Source organism: Dipteris shenzhenensis, chromosome 7, assembly GCF_047967505.1.
Source record: "Dipteris shenzhenensis isolate YYH24624 ecotype China chromosome 7, Dip_SZ_1.0, whole genome shotgun sequence".
NCBI lineage: Eukaryota > Viridiplantae > Streptophyta > Polypodiopsida > Gleicheniales > Dipteridaceae > Dipteris > Dipteris shenzhenensis.
Genome location: NC_141602.1, coordinates 39,791,879 through 39,818,304, shown reverse-complemented (window position 1 = coordinate 39,818,304; position 26,426 = coordinate 39,791,879). Strand labels below are relative to the sequence as shown.

The following is a 26,426-nucleotide window of genomic DNA, read 5'->3' as shown; positions in this document are numbered from 1 at the left end:
TATAGCTACACATATTTCGGACCTGGTTGGAACCGAGTGAACTCCCAGTGAAGCTTAGCTTCTACAGAGATCACTTCTTACATATCACAGCGGAGGGTTTCATTGACCCACCTAGATACATGCAGATTCACCTACCCCTCTCGCTGAGGATCTCTCTTGGGCAGTTCTGGATCTCTTCACACAGACTTCGCATTGAGAGCGGCAGAGCAGAGCAACTACCTAGGGAGAGGCGCATATGCACACTGTGTGACATGCAGGAGGTTGAGACAGAGGAGCATTTCATCTTCAGGTGTCCTGTGTACTATTAGATCCAAGGGCGTTTCCACTGCCTCTTCAGGGATAGTTATGGGATTTTGGCCTGTTTCCTCTCCTACCCCGACCAGCGGTGTTTGGCAGGTTTCATTCATGAGGCACTTAGACACCGTGAGAGGATACTTCGAGTACAGAGACAGGAGCACGCTTCTTCCTTGGCTGATCCCTCTCAGAGCTCTATCATGAAGTTCTTTCAGCTAGATCACATGGACCCCCACGAGACGAGACCTCGACATGACCGTGACCCAGAGCATGTGACCCGACAGCTCAGACAAAGGGTCGACACACAGGTCACAGTAGCCCTGGTCAGACACAGAGCTACGACTAGGAGACGTTCCAAGACCAAACCTCTCAGTGGCTAACAGCACTCTATTGCCGACTTCATGCCTCCACTGCCTCATCCATCCTAATATCTCGTTGCTGTCGATGATGATGATGATATTGATGACGATGCTGAGACTGATATATAGTCGACCATCGACATGACTATGTTGTACTTAGGACTTAGTACTGCCATTCTGCATTTTTGCATTTTGCATTGGTACGGACGCTCGTTTAGTAGCTCCACTACCACAGCTTGTTGTATCAGGATTTTCACAGTCTCATAGACCCATCGGTCTTCCGAAGACGTTAATAAACTTTCTTTCTTTCTCTCTTTCTCTCTCTCCCTCTCGCGCGCGTGCACGCTCGCTCCATATCCAGAGTGGTCAGGCTGAGAGAGGGTCGCATCTGCACCCTATGCGATCACCAAGAGATCGAGTCAGAGGAGCACTTCACTTTCAGATGCCCTATATACTATGAGATCAGAGGTTGAAATGATTGCCTCTTAGGGATGGTTTCGGACCCCTATCCAATCTCCTATCCCACCCAGATATCAGAGATGCTTGGCGGCCTTCATCCATGAGGCTGTCCAACAAAGGGAGCAATTGCTCAGGGCACGTAGGTGAGATTAGGGTAACTCCACTCAGAGCATGATCATTGAGTTTTTTCAACCCGATGCACCGATCAGCAGGACTCACGAAGATGGCAACTATTTGGACCCGAGCTAGAGATACGCTAGACTTCCCAGCGAACTGAGGAACAAATCGCATTAGGGGACCTTCCCTCCATGTTCACTAGACTGGAGACACAATCTACAGGAGTGACAGTTTCGTCGCCGCAGGGCCATAGTGAGGAGACCACAACGGACCATGCGTGTCGACGACAGCTGACAACGCTCCATTACAAGTTTTATACTATCACAGCATCCTCGCACATCAATGACCCCCTCTTAGGGTTGAAGCCTCCACTAGCAGCTCCCATCCTCTCCATGAGCTTGGAGAATTCTCTCTCTATGTATTGGTGCCATTATGATCATGATCGTGGGTTTTCTTTTGTATTCATCATGGGTGTTGATGCCTGCTTAGCGGCTCCACCTCTCAGTTCATTGTATTATTTTCTTTTAGTCTCATAGACCCTTTGGTCTTCCAAAGAATTTCAATAATCTCTCTCACTCTCTTCACGCATAGAGCGATTGCTAGGAGGTCGTACACATGGGCCACTATCAACACTCTATCACAAGTTTCCTATCATCACGGCCTCACTCACCGCGAAACTCCCTTTGAGCTTCTACTCTGGCCACAGATCAAGATTTCTCTAATGTATTATATCTTATATGATTTGATTTGATATGATCATGTTGTACTTATTGTGGGTGATGATGCCCGAGTAGAGGCTCCAATGTTTCAATTTGTTTGTATCAGGTTTCTTTTAATCGCATAGACCCTTTGGTCTTTCAAAGCCTTACAATAAGGTCCCATAGTTCCGCGAGGTAATATATCTTTCTTTCTTTCTTTCTTTCTTTCTTTCTTTTCTTTCTTTCTCTCTCTGTGGACTGTGCCGATGTATCATGGGGCTGATTCTAGCATGCAGGCTGCTCCTAGCCACCTCATGGGACATGACTTTGTCACAGTCACTCCAACATTGCTCTAAAGCAGTTCTCTAACATAGCAAATTGCTGCTTAAAGGCAGTGCACTACCCCAGGGCTGCCCTAAAGGAGTGCAAAGACTGCCATTGCTGCTCTCACGCAGTGCTTTGCTTCACGACTGCCATCCTGCCTGCCCCAGGCCACAGGAGCTACTCTAAAGGCACACAGGAACTATCGCGACCCGTACCTGCACCAAGAAAAGCCACAAAATCATCTTGGAGCAGCTCAAATCAGAATCAGCATCTCGGAGAACACGTGGAGCTTACCATTGGCTCCAAAAATAGGAAAAAACAGGTCCAAATGCATCAGTGTTAGTACAACAGCCGATTTACTGCTAGGTCGGATACAAAAGGCAGAATCGTATAATAATGCAGGTAGAACATATGGAGGATGCTAAAACGTTGGGTCTAAAACACATATTCCATTGCTAAGTTTGGGACAGATTTGCTTAAAGAAAAAAGTAAGAATCTCAAAAGCAAGACACACTGATATTTGAGTTGCAAACAAGCAGAAAATGATAACTATCCCTAAGAGAATTCCTGTAACTATGATGTCACCCTTGTTGAAAAGGTCACCTCCCCATCTGTAAGCCCCCAAATGAGCAGAGCGCGGGGGAGGGAGACCTAGGGCAGGATGTGCCCCAAAAGAAGAGAGGCGGGTACCTGGCTGATCTGCAGGAGCATAAGGCGGAGCAGAGGACAGCAGTAGGGAACCAAGAGAAGAGACCACGGATGATGTCAGCAACAGTACAGAATAGTACAGAGCTGAGGCGCACACATGGCAGATCAGGAGAACAGGGTAAACAGGCGCTGACATGGCAGGTCAGGAGCGCAGGTGTACGGGGCTGCATGGGGCCTGGTAGAGCAGCAAATGGGGCTGCCAGTGGGCAGTGGCATGCCTTATATAGGCTGGGCCCCTGCCTTGATTGGAGGGCCAAAAGCCCTAGAAGTATGGGCCAAAGGGCCCTAGTTTTGTGAGCCTTTAAAGGGCTGTTTTGGGGCAGACTGGTCGGCCCAAACAGACCAGTCAGTCGACCCATTTAGGGCTGGCTGGTCGGTTAGTTCAAGGGGCCCTTGGGGCCTATAAAAGGAGAGGCTTGTGGCCTCATTTCTCATCCAGCAAGTCAGCAAACAGAGGAGCAGCAGGAGCAGCAGAAGCCTGATCTTTGGGCCTACATCCAGGAGGCAAAGCAGGGCCAGAGTTGCTGCAGACTGAACTGGGGCTGAGCCTAGGCTGTCTACTAGGGCAGCAAGGTGTTGAGATCTTTGGACGGAAAGTCTATTTACGCTCGAGGTGGAGCACGCGGGCTCGGGTCTAGAGATAGCCGACAGATAGGAGAAGGACCTTGTGGTTAGATCAGAGGACCACACCATTGGTGGGACTTTGGATCTATCTCTTTTGTATTGTGTCCATAGTTTTGGACGGAAATATATAAGTTTTGGTGTCTTCTATATCTGGCTAGTTCATTGTCTATTGATGAGTCTGCACATCTATCGAATGCACACAAGTAAAGAAGTTTGTGATTCCACACCCACACTGCACACTATGTGAGCTCCTGAGCATTACTATAAGTCTTCCGCTGCGTGTACCCTCTGTTGGGTCATTTCTAACATGGTATCAGAGCCCAAGTAGGAGGCTCACTGGTGTGGGAGCCTAAAGGCAGGGACCTTGCTGAAGGACGACCCTGATTCAGAAGCTCTTGGGAATCGACTTCCACAACTGGAGGATTGTGCCCTTGCAAGAAGGAGGGTGACTTAGGTTCAGTCAGGTGCGTTTAGAATTCTGGTCTACTGAAATTAAGTTTGGTTGACTTTGCTGTGTGGTATAAACAGCAGAGATGTCGACCGCCACAGCCTCTTCAGCCCCTGCTTTCCCTTCCTCCTCCCCCAGTTTTCTCTCTTTCACTATCCCTTACTTTGGAGAGTCTGGGAAACTGGACGGGACTAATTACCCGATCTGGAAAGTGAAGATCCGGAGTCATTTAGTGGCTCGGAAGTTGTGGAAGCTGACCACGAGAGTGGAGTCGAAGCCGGCGGACATGGTGGACAGGAAAGGGGAGATAGTCATGGCAATAGACAGAGAGGAGCTCGAAGCTTGGGAAGACAGAGATGCTCATGCCCTGGCAATAATCATAGGGACTACAGCGGAGTCTGTTCTTCCACATATCCAGCTGCCGAGACGTCAGTAGAGGCGTGGGCCACCTTGAAGGATCTGTACGAGATGGACAACAACTCCTGGATTGTGCTTCTTTAGCATCAACTCTACAATCTTAATATGGAAGAAGGAGATACGGTACATAGCCATTTGATGAAGGTCAAGGTGGTGAGGGATCAACTGGCAGCAATTGGTCAAAAGACAGACTCATCCCATTTGGCCTTGATGGTCCTTAGGAGGCTACCTCGGAGTTTCAAGAGCTTTGTTACGGCTGTGACAGCAGGACAGAGGATCAAACTGCTGACGTTTGAGGAGTTGGGTCCATTACTGCTACAGGAGGAAGCTCGGGAGAAGCTCTACAACGAGGAGAAAGATGACAAGGCGATGCTGGCGAAGGATTCCGCTGGCAAAGGAAAGGGCAAGCCTAACAGTGGCAAGTCCAAGAAAGATGACTCTGACGACGAGGGGACTTCTAAAAGGAAGCAGGAGTCAGATTCAGAGGGAGAGGCCAAAGCAAATGTGGTAATCAAAGAGTTGTTCCTGTTGACATTACTGAGTGTTACCAAGGTCAGATGTATTGATCCAGAAATCACAGTGAGGATGTTTGACATAGAGATGTGGGTCGACGAGGAGTCAGATGCCTTTGTGAAGGTGAAGGACAGCATGGAGCGCTTGGTACCTTCCAGGTGTGTGGCTATTGACACGAACACGAGGGTGGATTCCATGGAAGGCCCTGGGGTCTCATGGTCAGATGGATGCTGGAGTTCAGAAGGGGACAGTACAGGATTACACAGGCGCTTGGTGGGTGCCTCAATGGGAGTTTGCTTTCAAGGCAAACATTCAGGCAGTACAACAGTCTGGTATGTATTTGATATTTTGCTTTTAAGCCTTTATAGCATGCTGTGGAGAGACTCTGGTCTTCATTTGTCTTAGGTGATACAAGATTGGAAGGAATTGGCCTTCTTCGAAGGCAGAAGGGGAAGTATTGGTGCTTCTTCAAATATCGGACGTAGATTGCTAGAAGGTGATGAACAAAGAGTATAAAGCCAGAAGAGTACCTGCTTGAGAGCTCAATGAGAGTTCATGGTCCAGGTTATCTGGAAATATTCATTGGTTGCAGACCTTGCCAAAGGACGGGTTGAAACAAACCCTCAGAGCATGGTGCCTGGAAGACTCCAGCTTGTTCACTCATTATGAGGGGGACAACTAGAAGATCGTGATGGCTGGATTGCTTGAGTTCGAAGGCGGGAACGTGATTGAAGGAGGTGGTGCCAGGAGGTGCTACCAGAGATGGACCTATGTACCAGGATGGTGTGCGGAAGTGGAACCAGACCTGGTGGAGCAGGAGCCACTGGATGAAAAGCTAGGAAAAGATTTCGACATCGAAGAGTTCCAGAGAACTACAACCAGGGAGTTACTGGAGCATCGTCATCGACGTGTTGGCATTGGGCCAAGATGTGTCGGTGAGAGGGGGTGTTGGAAAGGTCACCTCCCCATCTGTAAGCGCCCAAATGAGGAGAGCGTGGGGGAGGGAGACCTAGGGCAGGATGTGCCCCAAAAGAAGAGAGGCGGGTACCTGGCTGATCTGCAGGAGCATAAGGCGGAGCAGAGGACAGCAGTAGGGACCCAAGAGAAGAGACCACGGATGACATCAGCAACAATACGGAATAGAACAGAGCTGACGCGCACACGTGGCAGATCAGGAGAACAGGGTAAACAGGTGCTGACATGGCAGGTCAGGAGCGCAGGTGTACGGGGCTGCATGGGGCCTGGTAGAGCAGCAAATGGGGCTGCCAGTGGGCAGTGGCATGCCTTATATAGGCTGGGCCCTTGCCTTGATTGGAGGGTCAAAAGCCCTAGAAGTATGGGCCAAAGGGCTCTAGTTTTCTGAGCCCTTAAAGGGCTGTTTTGGGGCAGACTGGTCGGCCCAAACAGACCAGCCAGTCAGCCCATTTAGGGCTGGCTGGTCGGTTAGGTCAAGGGGCCCTTGGGGCCTATAAAGGGAGAGGCTTGTGGCCTCATTTCTCATCCAGCAAGTCAGCAAACAGAGGAGCAGCAGGAGCAGCAGAAGCCTGATCTTTGGGCCTACATCCAGGAGGCAAAGCAGGGCCAGAGTTGCTGCAGACTGAGCTCACTTGGGGCTGAGCCTAGGCTGTCTACTAGGGCAGCAAGGTGCTGAGATCTTTGGACGGAAAGTCTACTTACGCTCGAGGTGGAGGAGCACGCGGGCTCGAGTCTAGAAATAGCCGGCAGATAGGAGGAGGACCTTGTGGTTAGATCAGAGGACCACACCATTGGTGGGACTCTCGATCTATCTCTTTTGTATTGTGTCCATAGTTTTGGACGGAAATATTTAAGTTTTGGTGTCTTCTATATCTGGCTGGTTCATTGTCTATCGATGAGTCTACACATCTATCGAATGCACACAAGTAAAGAAGTTTGTGATTCCACACCCATACCGCACACTGTGTGAGCTCTTGGGCATTACTATAAGTCTTCCGCTGCGTGTACCCTCTGTTGGGTCATTTCTAACATGGTATCAGAGCCCAAGTAGGAGGCTCACTGGTGTGGGAGCTTGAAGGCAGGGACCTTGCTGAAGGACGACCCTGATTCAGAAGCTCTTGGGAATCGACTTCCATGATTGGAGGATTGTGCCCTTGCGAGAAGGAGGGTGACTCAGGTTCAGTCAGGTGCGTTCAGAATTCTGGTATACTGAAATTAAGTTTGGTTGACTTTGCTGTGTGGTATAAACAGCAAAGATGTCGACTGCCACAGCCTCTTCAGCCCCTGCTTTCCCTTCCTCCTCCCCCAGTTTTCTCTCTTTCACTATCCCTTACTTTGAAGAGTCTGGGAAACTGGACGGGACTAATTACCCGATCTGGAAAGTGAAGATCCGGAGTCATTTAGTGGCTCGGAAGTTGTGGAAGCTGACCACGGGAGTGGAGTCGAAGCCGGAGGACATGGTGGACAGGAAAGGGGAGATAGTCATGGCAGTAGTAAAGAAGTTTGTGATTCCACACCCACACCACACACTGTGTGAGCTTCTGGGCATTACTATAAGTCTTCCGCTGCGTGTACCCTCTGTTGGGTCATTTCTAACAACCCTATCCTAGTTTCTATAGATCATCAAAGATATACGATCCAATGGCACAGTTGCAGAATGCTAATGAAAGACGAAATACAGGAGATGAACCACAAAATGCTCAAAATGGAGAAGAACATAGAGACAGGCAACGCCAAAGCATGGAACAAAGAATGAAATAGCATTTGTTGGGCCAACTTGTGCAGAGAGAGAAGAATCAAATGCAAAGTCCACAAGGGTGACAAAAGCATGATATCATTAACACTATAGTAAAGAGCAAAGTGAATGTGATAGCTATTACAATGAAAGAGCAGCAAGAACAAAAGGAAAAGCACTTAATATCCAGATTGTGGGAATAGGTGAGAGTGAGGATGAGGACATGGAGAAAGTCCTCACCCATGTTTTTCAGAAAACAATGCACATTTCAGCCAATAAAGGGCAAGCAGCCTTTTGGGTAGGCAGGAAAGAAGGAAGGCCAAGGATAAAATACTCATAAAGTTTGAGAAAAATCAATCCAGCCTAAAAATGCTGAGCCACAAGCATCACCTTAAGGGGCACTCCATATGGATTAATGAAGACCCTACAAGGAGCCAATATGCCCATGATACGACTTATCTGCTACCACCACACGCTTCTTGTCAAATCATGGGCATAGGCACACTATCTATCCACCCAACCAACCTCTGGTAAAGCCTGCTTCAACAGTTACGTTCATTTTTTTCACAAGCGTAGCTTTCCAAAGCCCTCATCCCCCTAGATGAATCTGGATGCCACATGTCTTAATTAGAAGCCCCTACCATGCACCCTTTTTACCCCACTCTTGGGATAACATTAAATCCATTTGCCCCTTGGCAATTTACACATTTAGGTGCACCTAGGTCCTCAACCTTCGATTCGTCTAAGTCTATGCCATTTCGCCCTCACCGAAGACCTTGACACTAATTCCTTTGACCATTTACATGAAGCCCACATAAGATCAGCCAACTTGGCCATCTCCCCATCTTGGGTAACATTAATTCTAGCCGAAGGACCATCAATCGGCTCTACCGATGCTGTACAAAGAAACAAAAACTCTTCTTGAATTTTTCGAACTTCCATTATGGAAACCAACGGTCCTTGAGGTATATCTTTTTCACCTCGTAAAATATACAGCACATCATTCATCTTGAACTGATAAATGTGCTTTTTCCAATCTATAGTTGGATTCTTCCTAGAATGCCAAGCCTTACCTAGGGCTATATCTGTGTGAGCAAGCTTTGTTATTTCGAAATCAAGATTCTCTACATAGTCCTGAATTCAAAGTTCCAACTGGGTAACCCTTTGGTCCCATACTTCAGTTCAACTTCCGTCTGGCATCCTGACTGTATATGCATAGTCACATGGGCTAGTCTTTAATTTCAGCCTCTTTACAAGCTTGGAGTTAATTACATTGTGTGTTGACGCTGAGTTAAACAACATATTGACATCATAATTGGCTACTTGCCCCTTCATCTTAATTAACTTCATATCGTTAAAGGCGGTATACTCCGTTGCTGTGGGATTTGATAGGATATTATCAAGTGCATTGTTTACTAGCTTAGCAACAGACACATATAACAGAACATGTACTAACCTTTCAGAAGATCCCGCTAGCTGAATCTGCATTTGTTCTACTCTGGGGCTTTCCTCCATTTCCACGTCACATTCTGAGATCACCATCTCAGCCATCCGACGATCCTTGTTTCATGGACAAAATCTTTCCACCATGAGGCTGAAGGCATCCAAAACACAAGCCTTCTCTCCTCATTTTTTCTCTTTGCTTTGGGTTCAAAGAAGACTTCGACCAAGCCCGAGTTGCCATTGGTGTTACTTTTCTTTTCACTCCAATGGTGGTACTTGGTTTAGAAGGAGTCTCAATTGGCTTCGCCTGCTTGGCTTGACCACTAGGCTGTGAGGCACTCCCTTTGCTAACCCACTTCTTCTTGAACCCAGTTTTCTTCGGGTAGTCGAATCCCTACTTGTACAAACCCACTTGGTCTGTTTCCTTTGGCATCCTCATAGTTCAAGGCTATGGCAATTGCTTCATCTAGTGTGTTCACATACTTAGCTCGAACTTCCATCTTGATCCGATCATTCAGTCCAAAGATAAAATCTTTTACCTGCACCAACTAAGGTAGAGGCTCATAAATTTTCATTACACTTTCTCTGAACTTATCAGTGTATGCCGCTACTGACAAATTTCTCTAACGAAGTTTCTATACTGATCCCAAGTTTGGGATGCTTTGTCAGGAGGTAAGAAGTGTTTTCTAAATTCTTCTTTAAACTCCTCCCAAGTAGTGGATGCCACTCCATCTTTCTACTATTTTATCCACCATCTATCCGCTGCCTCATAAAACATGTAGGTGGCCTCGCGGATTTTCTTCATATCATTCCTGATTTCACAAATGGCGAAAGCCTCATCCCATTTGTGCAACCAAGTCTCTATGATATCGGAACTACGGTCAGACATCCAACCAAAATACTTATCTGGCCTATAATTGGCAATATTAGGCACCTTAGCCCTCCTAGGCTCGACCATATGAACACTGGTTTCAGGCTCCATTGGAGCTTTACCTTTCTCTTCATGATATGGTCTAGTACACATACTATGAACTATTTTTCTAAGCTCAGATTGCCCTACATTTGCTTGAAGCTGTTGAGCTAAAATATGTTACAAGGCATCGTCCAATAATGCAATTCTACCAAACAGTGTATGGCGTGCTAGGCGCGACACCTGCAGGGTCGGCCGGACTCCCGATTCTACGGGATCCACCCTAGAAGCTTCTTCTTCAACTTTCATTTAAGTCAATTTTTTTTCACCCACTATCCAAATGATACAAACTCGAAAATTGTATTTACAACTGTACATAAAAACTTTCCACAACCCCGCTATACAAGCATATCTCCAAATACTCACAACTGAAACAAATACGCTTTCCCTATACTTGGGAAATATCTGCAATCTTTAGCAATGGGAGATAACCAAACCCACAATAAAATTTCAAAACTCAAACAACTCCAAGGCATAAAGAAATAGAAAGCTCCCTCATCCAAACTTCTGTGTCTAGGTCCTTGATTGCCTCAATTCGACACCATGTCACTTCGATATACCGAAATCCACTCAAAAGCGCCTCCAAATTGAGGGCGTTGATGCCTGCGCCGCTGGTCAGTTTGAGGTCGATATATTCACCCTTTTTGAAGGGCTTGTAGAAAGCCTCGACCTGCTGAAAACGACTATAGTGTAGAAGCAAAGCGACGTACTCTCCCGTGGCACACGAGACTTGCAGTTTGATTACACACCAAGAAGATTCCAGCTTGGATCGTCACTCATGAGAAGGAAACGAAACCTTATGGACTCTGATACCAAATGATACGAATTATCTGCTACCACCACAAGCTTCCTATCAAATAGCCAACCTCTAGTAAGGCTTGCTTCAATAGTTACGTTCATTTTTTTCACAAGCATAGCTTTCCAAAGCCCTCATCTCCCTATACGAATATGGATGCCACATGTCTTAATTACAGTAATCACTATTAGTTAATAGTGATTGACATCCCCATCGATCTAAAGGGTCCCACACGGAGTTTAGATCTAAAGGGTCTCACGTGGAGTTTAATACAATCATACCATATCATCTCTCTCTCTCTCTCTCTCTCTCTCTCTCACACACACACACACACACACACTTTTTTTTGTAATATCCAGTGCAGTGCAGTATATTTATGTGCTCATAAATTTACATGATGGGAGGTCCCCGAAATGGAGAGTATCCCAAAGATCAGAAACATAAAAAGAAAAGCTCTATGCAAGAAGCATCCATATCACCCTCATGGCAGGCATCATATAAGGATTGCTGCAATGAGGCTCCGAAAGATTCATATGACTTGTGAATCTGCCGACCCAAGTATGCCAAATTATGCTCACTCCAGATTGTCGAAAGAGCCCAATATCTCACCCAAGAGAGAAATAGTGAGTATTGAGACAAAGACCTCATAAATCTGCCAAAGAGCCAGAAATGTTTCCCAAATCTGTGACTCGGGAAACGGAGCCGAAGATGATATGAAATTCTCCCGAGGAGGTTCCTAGAACACAAGCATGAGAGGGAAGGAAAGAGGGAGAAGAACATCCGGGAGAGAGTGAGAGAGAGGGGTGACACTAAAGATGCGGGTGTGAAGTGATGAGCCACACCACAAACTCATAGGTTTTATTAGGATTAGGTTTTTCACCCTATGACTATCTTAAGACAGTCATAGGTGTCATATCTTTAATAAAGGGGTGGCAATGTGCCTTTACCCCAACAACCTCCCACCTAAAGGCCAATGTGCCTAAAGGGGAGAAAATAAAAAATTACAGCAATATACAGTTACTGTATACAAGACCATAAAATAAGAATGGTCTCATCCTAATCCCATGATGTGGCGGCAATGTGCAAACCACTCTGTAGGCAAGCTCTTAGTGAGCAAATCTGCAGGATTATCATCAATATGCACCTTCACAAGCTCAAGTCGCTTGTCTTCCAGTACCTCCCTGATGAAATGATATTTCACATCTACGTGCTTGGTCTTTTGATGAAAGACCGGATTCTTTGCTAACATGATAGCACTCTGACTATCACAATGCAAAACTGGCATATCTCCTGTAATGCCCAAATCTCCCACCAGCCGAGTAAGCCATATTGCTTCCTTGCAAGCCTCAGTGGCTGCAACATATTCAGCTTCAGTAGTTGACAGTGCAACACATTTCTGCAACCGAGACACCCATGATATAGCACCTCCTGCAAATGTGAAAATATAACCGGTAGTAGACTTCCGGTTATCTGCATTCCCTGCATAGTCTGAATCTGTAAAACCATGCACCAATGCATCCTGCCTACCATAGCATATGCACAAGTCTTTGGTACCCTTGAGATACCTCAAGACACCTTTCACTGCTTCCCAGTGCCGCTTGCCTGGATTTGCCATATACCTGCTGATGACTCCCACCGCAAAAGCAATATCCGGACGAGTGGCAACCATGGCATACATCAAAGAACCAACTGCAGATGCATACGGAACCTTGGCCATTTCAGCCTTATCATCATCTGATCTGGGGCTGTCCTTACTGCTGAGTTTTAAATGTGGAGGCAACGGGGTACTAATAGACTTCCCCCCCTCCATTTTAAACCTCTGCAGTACTTTGTCAATGTACTCTTTCTGTGACAGAAACAAAAGTCCCTTGGACCTGTCACGAGTAATCCGCATGCCAAGAATATGATTTGCATCACCCAAGTCTTTCATGTCAAAAGACTTGTGCAGTTGTTTCTTCAAAGTACTAATCTCTTGCTGAGATTTACTGGCAATCAGCATGTCATCCACATATAGAATGAGTAGCATCAAACTGCCATCCTTTGCCCGTTTGGTGTACAAGCAATGATCGGTCTCACACCTATGATACCCTTGGGACTGCATGAAGGCATCAAACTTCTTGTACCATTCTCTTGGTGCCTGCTTGAGTCCATACAAGCTCCTCTTGAGCTTACACACAAGCTGCTCTTTCCCTTTAACAGCATATCCCTCTGGCTGACTCATATAGATCTCATCATGGAGATCTCCGTGAAGAAAAGCAGTCTTCACATCCATTTGACATAAATCCATGTCCTCATGAGCAACAAGAGCTAACACTGCTCTCAAAGTAGTCATCTTGACTACAGGGGAAAAGATCTCATCAAAATCATGCCCTTCTCCTGCTTAAATCCCTTGGCAACCAATCTGGCCTTATACCTTGGTAAAGCATTTGAATCCACTTTGACTTTGTAAACCCACTTGCATGGCAAAACCTTTCTGCCTGCAGGTAGCTGCACCAAGTCCCATGTATCATTTTGAAGTAGGGAGTCCATTTCTGACTGCATGGCTTTCTCCCACTTCCTTTTCTCAGTTCTTCCCATAGCTTCCTTGAAGCTGGAAGGCTCACCACAATCTGTCAGCATAATAAAATCAGCCACATTGTTGGCTCCTGGAACAAACCTGTCAGGAGGCCGTTGTACACGGGTGCTCCTCCTAACAAAATGTTCCGGATTAGGCTGCTGTCTAGCCTGTTCGTCATGCATGACGGGTGGCTGTACCACCATATCTGGCTGTTCTACAGCCCCATTTGCTGGCATATCCAGTGGTGCATCATTGGCAAAATTATCTGGCTGATTTTCAGCCTGTATACCCTCTTGAACAGGGTTATCTGCAGCAGCCTGCTGCTGCATATTAATGGGCATTCTTTGCTGTCCGACATCATCATAAACAACCCTCCTGTATTCCACAGGTTGCACGGGTTCTTTGTGTACACTATCCTCTTTAAAGATGACATCATTGCTGCGTATAATCTTCCGTTTAACGGGATCCCATAACCTGTACCCCATTTCACCTTCGTCACCATAACCCATAAAGATGCATCTGGAAGACTTTGGCTCCAGTTTGGTGCGCAGTTCTTTGCGTATATGAGCAAAGCACTCGCAACCAAACACATGTAAGTGCTTATATGAAGGTGGCTTGCCAGACCACATCTCCTCTGGCACTTTCAACTCCAAAGCCTTGTTCGGCGACCTGTTAATTATGTGAACTGCTGTTTGCACGGCTTCTGCCCAAAAGCCATGGGGCAATGCAGCATAAGACAACATACATCGAACCTTCTCCTGAATAGTTCGATTCATCCGCTCACTTACACCATTTTGAGATGCATTATGAGGGGCTGTGAGTTCCTGTTTGATGCCCTTAGCTTCGCAAAACTGCACAAAAGCATGTGACACATACTCACCCCCATTATCGGATCTGAGGCATTTCAGCCTGCGACCTGTCCGATTCTCAACCTGAGCGACAAACTTCTTGAAAGCATCTAAGGCATCGCTCTTATGCTTCAAGAAATAGACCCACACTTTGCGTGTGGCATCATCAATAAAAGTAATGAAATACTTTGCACCCCCTAGTGATAACTGTGGCATCTCACACAAATCAGTGTGCACTAGATCAAGCGGTGCTCTATTTTGGGGAGTTCTCCTCTTATGAGGAGTCATAGAATGCTTGCCAAATATGCAATGATCACAAGTAGGCAAATCTGAAAATGAAAGAGACGGCAGATAACCCAAACGTGACAGTTCTTGCATTCCTTTAACGGACATGTGTCCCAACCGGCTATGCCACAATGAAACCTTTGGCAGCTCGGTTATGGCAACAACATGATTACCTACACTGGAAACATAAAGAGGGTACAAGGTATCACTCTTAAAACCCTCAGCCACTACAACCTGGCCATTAGTAATCACCCATTTGGAATCCCCAAATGTGGTGTGGTAACCACTATCATCTAACAAGCCAGTGCTAATCAGATTTTTCTTGATTTGCGGCACATGACGAACACCATCAAGCATAAATATGCGTCCATCAGGGAATACTATCTGTATACTGCCAATCCCTGCAATCTGACATGCATAGTTGTTCCCAAGGTGAACAACTCCATGAGTGCTTGTGTAGGAAGTAAACCACTCCCTATGAGGAGTAACATGAAAAGAAGCACCTGAATCCAAGAGCCAGGTGTGCATGTCATGGCCATCAATAACCAAAGTATGTGCAATTACAGCAGAAGAGCATAAAACATCATGTCTGTCACTGTCACTGTCCTCTGCTGCAACATTCACTGCATCCAAGTCATCTACCTTGGCCTTGCCTTTGCCTTTGCTTCCACTGCCTGCATCCTTTGCCTCAGCCTTCTTGGCTTTTTGATCCCGTATAAACTTGAAGCACTTAGACTTCACATGTCCCTTCTTGCCACAATAAAAGCATTCAATATCCTTTTTGCCACGGGACTGACTGCGGGATTTGGACTTACTAGCAGATCTCCCCTTCTGCTGAGTCCTACCTCTTTCCTGTACCTGCAAAGCATTTGAAGACTTGCTGCCCGCATTATTTTTCCTGCTCATCTCCTCCATGAGGAGAGAGCTCTCTACATCAGCATATATAAGAGTGACATTTGAATTAGACAGGGTGGTCTTGAAAGTGTCCCAACTCTCAGGGAGGGTACACAACAAGAAAGTAGCCTTGAACTCCTCATCAAGGTTCAACCCCTGTGCAATCAGCTGTGTAAAGATGGCATTGAACTCACTCAAGTGTGAGGTCATAGCTGCACCTTCCTTCATGCAAAGATCAACCAGCTTCTTCAACCAGTACACCTTACTGGCTGAACTCTTTTGGGCATACAACTCTGCTAGCCTCTGCCATACGCCATAAGAGGTCTTTTCAGCCTGAACATTATACACAAGAGAATCACTGAGAGTAAGCATGATAGCAGCCCTCGCGGACAAGTCTAGCTCCTCCCACTCATCATCTGACATCCCAGATGGCTTGACACCCTTCACCCTTATGGGCTTAGAAATCTTCTTAAGCAGAAGTACATTCAAACACTGTTCTGCCCATAATGCATAATTGTGTGCCCCTTCCAATTTCTTTATGTTCAGAATTGATGATTCACTTCCCCCTGATGCCATATCAGATAAGGAAAGTACCTGACTCCCTGTAAGTCAAAAAAGACTGAATAAAATTCTGATTTCTCAGAAAAACCTGCTCTATCAAGAGCCAGGAGCACTCACAATAGTGCTGTTTTTACTGTCAAAAAAATCTGCAGCAAAACAGAAAAAATTTCCCTCCAGTTACTGTACCTTCTGACACACTGTACCGTGCTCAAATAGGCATAAAACAGTAATTTCAGAATGCTGCAGCTGTTCCACAAGTGCTTTAACAGTGCATCATCAGCTGACGAAGCACAAAACACTGCTGTCCTGATCACTTCTCCCACCTCAGATGAGGTATTGCACTGATTTTATATGCATAAACCACTTGTCATACACTGTTTTGTTCACTGAAAAAGAAGCTCCAGACACTTCAGCCTGTCACAAACCTGCAACAGAAAATGGGACAAATCCCAAGCAATCACCCTTCTGCCAAGGGGATAAAAGGCATCTGAAGGTCTCAAACAGTAACCCAAGTGCTCTAAAGCAAAATCTGGGCAAAAGCCCCTTGATTTGACACCTGTACCAAGTGAAAAACACCTCAACACTGAGGTAGCATACAAAATGCAGCGCTCTCCTGGCACTTTCACCTGACAATGCAATGTATAAACAGCCCTGTGTACACAATAACAACACAGATCCCAACGTACAAACACTGAAGAGAAAATCTTTTGAGCACTGTCAACGATGGACAGTTAGGGACCGAGTAAACTCGATGCGCCCTGGCCAAGCGTGGCTCAACTGAGATTTTCCAAGGTGTCGTACACAAAATGTGACCTGCAGAAATGTCACTGAATACACTGCGGAAGCAAGACCAATGTGGGCTCCCTGGCTCCACACTGCCTCAAGGCATACACTGCATAAGCTTCCAGGCAAAAGCCCTTTGAAAATGTCACCCAAAAGCTGAGATTTGCACTCAGCAAAAGCATACAAAATCCTCTGCAAAATCAAGGCATTATCTTCCCGAAACAAGATAACTGTGCAACCACCACACACTGTGGTACTAGTCACCTCAAGCACGAGGGACAAGAGTGTACTTACTGTACCTCAAAAAACACAGTTTGAAGGACTGAACAGCCGGGAATGCTCTCTCTTTGTCTTCTTTCCTCAAAGAAAAAAGTGATGTACTTGCTGTACCTGTGTACTGGTAGCACTGTACCTGCTGTACCTGTGTACTTGTGCAGGGTACGAAATCCCAGAACAGAGAGAGAAAAAAAATTTTCCGAAATGCTCTTCCCTGATGCAGCTCCCTGACGAAGAAGTTCCTGACGCAGCTCCCTGTACGTATGGCGGCGTCCGTACAGTTCGGACGCCTATACGGTTCCGTACGGTGGTACGGACGTCCGTACACGTGCGCCTGCTCTGTCTGCGCGCCGCCCTGTTCAAGGCCCTTAGGCTGCGTAGGTGCGCTCCGGTGCTGCACACAGCCAGCTGCTGCTGGCGCTGTTCCGCGCCGCCCTGCCCTGACGCAGGCTGCTGGCGTTGTTCCGCGCCGCCCTACCCTGCTCGCAGACCCGCTGCAGCCCGCGCTACTGCCCGCGCTACCCCGCTGCAGCTGCCCGCACTACGCCCTCGCTGCCCCGCGTTGCTGTCCCGCGCTGCCCCGCTGCAGCCCAAGCTGCTTGCGCAATGCCAAGGGCACAAGTCCCGAGGGGGGTAGAGGGAGAGGTAGGCAGAGGAGGGGGGGGAGTGAGGCTGGCTCTGATACCAGTTGAGAGGGAAGGAAAGAGGGAGAAGAACATCCGGGAGAGAGTGAGAGAGAGGGGTGACACTAAAGATGCGGGTGTGAAGTGATGAGCCACACCACAAACTCATAGGTTTTATTAGGATTAGGTTTTTCACCCTATGACTGTCTTAAGACAGTCATAGGTGTCATATCTTTAATAAAGGGGTGGCAATGTGCCTTTACCCCAACAAGGCAGTGCCAAAGCAAATGAGGAACAGTCTGTGAAGGAGCCTGACATCTTAAACATGTGGATGGTGCAATGCGACGATTGACAAGTGTGACTCCCACTGACAATGTGCCTGTCATACATCTCCAAAGAGAAAGTCTTTGTTTCAATGGCATTTGACACTTCCATAATATTTGGAGATTTTTCCACCACCATGAGAGGGGCTTCCTTATATGCCACAGAGAATTAGCATATTGCTGAATCCATGGAGCAGGCTGAAGAAGCCTGTAGGCTTTGATGGAGGTCAAGGCAGGAAGAGGAACAGGACGAGTGCATGTAGCAGAGGGCTGCAATTGCCAATCCATAAGCCTGTCTGTGTCAGCCACAGGAGGAACAGGTAGAAAAGGCAGCAATTTTCTTCCATATAGACCTATGGTGCATTCCCAATGCATAGGAAGCAGTGGCCCGAGGAAAAGATAAGACATAGCCCTGATCATCTACCACATCATGTATGTATCTAATTCCCGATTTCATGAGATTGTATGCCCGAACAGGTTCCTGTAAAGCGAGTGGAATGTCAAAGATGGCACTCCAATGAATACTTTCTTTCCTCATTGAGTTTGTCCCCGAGCAATTATCAGGAGCCCATTTGACCTTAGAAAGTACTTGTTTCCAGTCAAGTATCAGAGCAGTAGAGAAAGGACAGCCAATTATCTTCCCTACAAATCTCCCAATGATCAGTAGTCCAATGACCATAAGCACAAGTCCTCATGTTCACACACACACACACATTTTTTTTAGTGAAATCTTTATATTTCTGTGTGGGAAACCTCAAAAGAGGTAAAAACCCACCAAAAAGTACAAGGAAAAAGTTTTACAAAAAAAACCTCAGAGCAAAAGTCATGAGGTAGCCAAGTAAAATATTACATATCAAGCTGGAGGAGAATCAAACACAGCATCCTCCAGCTTCAAATTGTTGCTCTATAAAAACTGATGCAGTGATGAAACCACACCATCAATAAAAACAAGTTGTTTTTTGCCCTTATGATTCTTCTTGATATAGGCTGGTATCCGAAATTTTTGAATCAAAGGATCAAAAACTTGTTGTAACATGGGATGGAAAGATTCCAATAAAAAAGGTACTTCTGTATCCCTGACAGAAGAAGACTCTTGCACAGGCATCAAAGGCATAGGAGCCAGCTCAACATCCGTGTCTTCCGATAAAGAAGCTACATCTGATGAAATAGGGTTCTGCATTTGAGCTTCATTCGCAGGATCAATCTGAATAAGAGCAGGGGCACTATCCTGAGAGATAGCATGCATATCATCCTGTAATTTGCCCTCTGCAAGGGTTACATCCATGTCCTGAATAGAAGGAAACTGATGGTGCTCAACAAGAGTGCAATCCTGAGTTTCTTCAGCTACTAACGGCACTTACGTTAGGCTGCATGACTCAAACAGATACTCTGACATATTACACTAGATATTTACCGGTGTGAAAGGCACCTCTAGTTCCTGTACAAGGGTGGTTCTTCTCATGATGTACTCAGATTCAGTCTTGGCCTTTTTGGCCTTTCGCTTATGTTAATAATTACTCTCTCTCTCTCTCTCTCTCTCTCTCTCTCTCTCTCTCTCTCTCTCTCCCTTTTTGATCCATATAAGATGCATAAGGAGCTAAAAATTTTAATCCAATACAGACTCTTACATCACTTATGCATGCTCAAGCAGAGTGTAAAGAAAACTAGTTATCTGCATTCCCAATAATATCAAGATGACCCTCATAAACTGCTGCACACAGCTAAAATTGCACTATTGTAGGATATAACTACGGAAAAAAAGAGGACGATAAGGCCATAGTTGAACCTGGATCAAACCCTTAAATTTTCCCATGCTGCTGCAGTCGAGTTGATTCAGAAAATCCTTCTTGTTTGACAGTTGTGAGTTGTCGAGATTTGCCAGAAAACATGACCTGTCCAGACTTAAGTCTTGAGATTTTGGTTCTAAATGAGACCTTTTCTGAGAACATTTATCCAGTGACAGATCCTTAGAACTTGTCTGCATCTTCATTTTTCTTTCTTGACTCCACTCTGCTGAATCCTCATCCTTCAGTTGTATCTGGACTCCCACATCGTGCATAATTTTCATTTCTTCTTCCCCCTTCCATATACATGTACAAAAAAATGTGAGTCTGCATCAAAAAGAACATGATAGGTACCTACCTATCTAGCTCTCATACAAAAAAGGACATTCATTTTCACACCACTTTGTACAATGCAGATAATTTTAACCTTTTGTGCTGAGCTGCCACCTTGGAATCTGTTGTCATGGAGGTTAACAGTTTTTCTTGCTCCATTGGTTGAGAATGAAGCTTTCAATACCCTTGCAGTCTGTCCTGTTTTCTCGTCATCGACAGAACTGCCATTTTCTGACATGCTATACTCCTTTCTGGGAGTTGTATTTAGAAGTCTCTCTACACCCTTATCGGCACTTGTTCGCACCATTCCCTTCACCCTGGATTCATCCGAAGCACTACTGTTCATTGGATTACTTGCAGTTTTGTCTGAGATCTGGATTGGAAAAGGCTTTGTAAGAAATGCTCCAGCATGTACTCTAGATTAGAAAAACAAGAAGGGAGAATCTGTGATTAGGTGGCCACTGGTGGCATTCCACTGGCATCACACAATTTTTAGTATAGGAATATCTGAATGTGAAATTAAGTCGAAAGTTGTTATAGTGCAGTGCTATCCTACCTCTATATCTCCAAAATGTCTGGATCGTTTTTACCTTCTTATTCATGCCAAAACAAGTTGATGGTAAATTACTACCTTCATGGACGTAGCTGCCATAGATCGTTCACTTTGTCCAGCTGCATCCCAATTCTGCTTCCTCAGTGAAGCCTTTCCCAGATTTTTTGTTATACACAGCCTGTCTCTATCTCCCCTTCCTATGTCATCAAGGCCTATTATCTTCTCGCTGAGAAAATCTTGCTTGACTCCAGCATTAACTGAATCTGACCAATAGTTTGGATTTTCTGTTAAACCACCTTCCATTTGTGATCCCAGCATCTCTTGCTTTTGATCACAAGGACGCATTTGAACCGGAACTGATTGTTGGCAGTTACATTCCTCATAGCCTGGTTGAGGACCTTGGTTATTTGTGAATCCAACGGTTTTCCCTAGATTTAAAGACATCATTCTAACAATAGGCATACCTTTTCTGGGAACTTGAATATCACACCCTTGATGTGCATTTCGGATGGAAGCTTGTCCAGTATTCATATGACTGGTACCTAATATCTTTCTTGTACTCTCAGATGGCTTTTCTGTTTGCCCACCATGATTACCGCAGTTTAAATCCAGATACGTCTGAGACGTTAAATCAGAAGATCCTGAACAGGTCTGATCATCACATAAATCATCATCGATAAAACTTTTCTTTCGTTTGCTAACAGCTGATCCCACCTTTCTTACTGGTCCCACAAACAGATTTTGAGTGCTGCCTAGTGTATTTGTATCACTGGAAATGCTCCTTTCTATTTTGGAGCTACTGCGAGTTGGGGTAAAATGACTTGAAGAACTGTATTTAGAAGTTGGGCCCCAGCCAAAATCGTTTGCAGTGATTGATTCCGTACTCAATGAAACAGTCCTACCATTTTCTGATTGTCCTGTCCCCACCAAATTCTCCTCCTGAATAACGCTGCACTCCCAGTGGGAGATTCTAGCTGCAGCATTGACATGTTGATGATCGCTCGCTGAGACTGGCTGAGTGGTTCCAGGAGGAGCCCCATTCCATTGCGGCTCTACGCAAGGCAGGTTTCTTTCCCTTGCCCTTTCTTTCTTGTCAGTGTGTGATGAAGGCCCCCCCTCAAAGCCTCCATAGGTAACATCCCTCTTCATTAAGGATCCACTTGAGATTATTTTTGGTGATCTTTCATCGTATTTCCCATGACCTTGCCATGCATCTTGCAATAATTGAATATGGTCACAGATCGACAGTATACTGCTGACTCCAAGGGTAGACTCCGTGTTGATTGGCATATGGGAGGACCTCTTTAAAATTTCAGCATTCTCCCTGTAATGGTGATGGTGATGATGATGCAAATGCAGTTCCACGGGGAGAGAAGGCTCAGAAATTGGTACCTGTGAAGGCCAGCTTTACAAATTCATGAGTCAACCATAGGCAAGCGACTGTAGCTTTCTCAATTCTCATCTTACTCAACGTGAAACTGTTAAAAGATGAACTAGCACCGGACCTTTCTATGAATAAATGTGGAATCCTAAGCTTTCTAGCGGGATCCTAAGCTTGAAAATATCGCATTTTATGAATAAATGTGGAAGATTCAAACTAACGTTAGAAAGACTCACGACGGAAAGACATTTTTCCGGATTCATAATTTCAAAACTACCTGTGGGGCAAGGCCGTTTTTGTGTTTTTCTTCATACGGGTCGTATCCAAGGTAAGAACAAGCTGCGAATTGCGCTTGGCGTACCAAGTCTATGGACCTTTTCCTGCCGTGTGATGGTGTTTAGAATCAAAATCCATCGGAAGAAATAAGCTCAGGTAGTCTACGGAACATGAACACTTTTCAATGAAGAGTGAGGCCCAGAGCTGAGTCAACAGGTGAGCAGACGAACCTTTGCGACAGAAATTGCGTGCCCTCAGTTGGAGTACCTGGCTGACAATGCCCTGAAGAAGGCAGTGACTGAGAGGGGTGCATTGTCCGGGTGAGATGATTACAAAAAGAGCAAAGTAAGGAGGGGAGGCAAAAAGGGACTCACCTGGAGACCACATGGGGATGAAAGGGATGCAGAGATTGGGAGGCAGGTGCTCATGAGCAGGAAGCTGCAGCATTCATGGTGGAGAGGCTATGGTGGAGGAGGAGATTAGGGTTTGCATGGGGTGACAGTTGCAAGTCCTAGACCAGTGAAGTCTCGTCTTTTTCGCCAAGACTGTTGGGCGCCCATTTCAAGATTCTTTCACTATTTGCCAGCGCATACCTTCAAATGTCCACACATCAATTCACTCCAATTCATTCAAAGGCCTTCTCACATCTCTCTCTCTCTCTCTCTCTCTCTCTCTCTTTCTCTCTCTCTCTATCTATCTATCTATATCTATATCTATATATATATTAAGGAGGAGTTTACCGAAACTGGTGACATGGCAAGAGGATGGTGGTTGGCGGAGAGATTGGAGATTCGGAGAGTTGAAAGAGAGAGATTGGCGGTTCGGGAATACAAATGTGGTGAGCATTTAATGCCCGTGCAAAGCACGGGTACAATTCTAGTGTTCACCAAAAACTAAGGTTTCATGTCAGGTGAATTGGTAAATTTAAAAAAAAAACCTTGAAATTTTGGGAGAGAAGGTTTCTGCATCTATAATTTTGAGGCCATTTTAGTTATATTTTGGTGAAAAGACCTGCAAATTCTTTTTAAAAAACTTGAAATTTTCGATGTTGAATGGTTACCAAAATTGTTTTCAATGAACACTGGTTAAGGCCTTTTGATATGGGAGGGGTTTTGTGGGAAATTGGTTTTTTTGGCCTACCCCATGAGGGAGGCCTTATTGATGGTTCGTCTCTCAAAGGGAACTAGATCCGTGGTAGGCAAACAGTGAGGTGTAATCAAAAGCACTGCGAATTGTGCTGGATTCTTTTTTTTAATCCCATTTTTCTTTTATTGTTAAATGACACTGTTGTAGAAACGAACATTTATTTCTTTTGAAGTTTATTGAAGTTTAATACATGCAACTCATAATAGAAAGATCCAAAAATAGCCAAAAGTGTTCATGTTGGTAATCAAACACTGTTAAATGACACTGAGAACTGAATACTGATTCCTTGAAATGAACACTGAAATTTTCAAATGAACATTGATTTATTGAAGATTAATGTAGGCAAATCATAATAATAGTCAAAAGTAGCTGAAAGTGTTGATATCAGCTCAATGTTTTGGTACATGATTCGAAAAGGAGTAACGAAAATGTATAGTTGCAAGGAAGCTGCTCCGAAAATGGAGCGTAGATTCGAGGACCAAAAAAATCCAATTAAATAAGTCTCCTTTGCTTTAAGTAGTAATACTTCCTAAGACTTGCTAGGTTTTCTTTTATGTTATTCTAACCCCTTGAGATCGATGTTGTTCCTTGTCGTAGAATGTGCTACGCTCCAAGATATTTACCTCATTTTTGCTTCAAGTCGATGCTAGTATGTCCATCTTGAAGTGGCTTTCAAATGGGGCATACCTGTGTACATCATTGAGCATTTTAGGTGGTGAGTTAGTCTTATATTGTTGTAGTCGCTTTTCGGTGTTTGTAGTTTGGCCAATGTATTTCTTTTCGTTGTCAAGACAAGTGATGCAATAGATAAAATTGATTACCAAAGTCTCCTTTTCACTTGTGGCACTTTGGTTTGTCTTTGCAAGGACAGTGGAGAAAAGTGTTACTGTAATTTTATGATATTCTCAAAGCAAGATAGTAGACAATTATGTAAATTGTACTTTACCTTTGGTTTTCATTTTTGTTGGTGCTGGGAAGATAGTTTCTACCTTCCTGTAATGTTCTTCAGTGAATTTTGGGTCCACCTTGCACGTCATTTTGGGTCCACACACAAATAGTTACAGGCCATTGACCTACCTCCACATAATATACATCTCAGAATTGTTGAAGTATGTTATCTGCTTCTTTTTTGTCTAATTGGGTGAGCTTTATTGAATGCAAAGTATAGGATTGTCATGCAGTAGGTGGATATTCCTTTGCCATATTTTATCAAGGAGCGTTTGCGCCATCGAATAAGTCAATTGTTCGTTGACTGATTCGTTTCCATTTGAGAGTTTCTCTATGATGTGCTTAATTAGTCCATCTGCGAGGTTGTTGGACCCTTTTGGTTTGTCTACCAAGATTTGGGTTACTCTTGTCATTAGTGGATGATATTCTTCGTGAGAATTGAATCCCTAGATGTATTCTGTTTTTGGTAGTACTCCTGCTACGTTAGCTCTTCGCATTTGTTAGTCGTTGAAGAATATCTTGGTTGCTTTTTTCTGCATCTTGGAGGCGCAGTCTTGTTCATCTATCTTCTGTATTGCCTTTCTTTTGAATTGTTGGAAGAGCTACAAAGTATTCAATGTCAGATTTGTAGAATATACCGGAGGCACATTTACTTTGATGTGGCAAACCGGAAATGTAAAAGCATATAGGTTTACCTCTTTTGCACTAGCCATTACTCTGAGGTCTCTCTTTTTTTTTTGGGTTGCTGCACGCAAAATGAGGAACGGCAACTGAGTTTTACTTTGTTGCATTTGTTTGATTTTTTCCCATAAAATTGCTAATTGAAATGTAAGAGTGGGCTTGATTGTTGTTTTAAATAAAATACCTTTTTATATTTTGGTGGTGCAATGTGCGACATGGATACAAAATCAATCGATTTTACGCAAGATTCGAAGATCTTGATGACTAGTCATTCGAGAGAGCATCACATACATCAGTCTTGGACCGAACGACTGGTGTATCACGATTAATGCCTTCCCTTGTATTGTTGTGCCCTATGACTTGTGCCAGTCATGGCATATGCGAGTGTGATTGGGAATGTTGTTTTGTGGTACCATGTTCCATTCAGCACCTTTCGTGTGTGCTTTGAGCATCTAAGGATTATGTGCTCTCCTATCGACAAGATGATGACATGAATCCTTAGCAATATGGATGTTGTTTCATCGCACTCCAGTCTTTGAATAGTTGTTGTTGCTCCATTGGCCCCCCGATCATCAAGTTGATATTCTTTGTTAGCATGATTTTGGCCCCAATTGCCACATGTGGAATTTCGTGGAAATCTAGGTCCATAATCCAATCTTGAAGTCCATCAATGTTGGTGGCGTTCGACACGACTTGAACTAATATGATGTCGGAGCGTGCAAATCATGATGTTAATATGGCATCATTAAATCAATGTACATCCTCTATGTGAGTGCATACAATAGTCGTTGGATGGACAAAAGCAGTAGAGCCCAATCCGCCTTCACAGCCACCCTCATCCGCGTTTAAAACAACTGAACAACACAATCAGAAGGCAAAAGGCATTCATTCCACAACCTTGTCTCTCCACTCCTCTACATTCAACACATACACTAGCCACATTTCTTCTGGAAGCCATACAACCTCACCCAAATGGTCTATACAACTCACGACAAGCTCCTACTGACTGATCAGGAAACACATAGATGACCAATGAAACATAACACTCCAGAAATTGACAACTTCAGGATTGCATAACAACCATGCTCAACATGCTATATCAAAACCTGCCATAACTCTGTGAGAGAACCCACACTGAGAGAAACATAAGCAACCAAGAATTTCACAAGTCCTTCCTAAGATTTTAGACTACAATCAGATAGTCTTCTTCTTGCGAGATCCATGATCATGTATGGCGACAATCACAAGAGCTCCTTCTTCGACCAACAGTATGTCATCTTCATTGTGGAATTGC

The 26,426-nt window shown here is 44.8% G+C and overlaps 1 protein-coding gene across 1 annotated transcript in view; it reads right to left on the bottom strand.

Moving 5' to 3' along the window:
* LOC147900332 (uncharacterized) overlaps positions 1-22,895 on the bottom strand; it is a 51,624-nt gene extending 28,729 nt beyond the window's left edge. Inside the window, exons 1-6 of the mRNA XM_087376624.1 lie at positions 22,732-22,895; positions 22,588-22,639; positions 22,356-22,461; positions 20,779-22,092; positions 20,242-20,520; positions 19,817-20,110 (exon numbers count right to left, since the gene is read on the bottom strand). Coding sequence (XP_087232750.1) covers positions 19,817-20,110; positions 20,242-20,520; positions 20,779-22,092; positions 22,356-22,461; positions 22,588-22,639; positions 22,732-22,804 — 2,118 coding nt within the window. The 5' untranslated portion in view covers positions 22,805-22,895. The remainder of the gene's footprint in view (positions 1-19,816; positions 20,111-20,241; positions 20,521-20,778; positions 22,093-22,355; positions 22,462-22,587; positions 22,640-22,731) is intronic.
* Between the last annotated feature and the right edge of the window lie 3,531 nt (positions 22,896-26,426).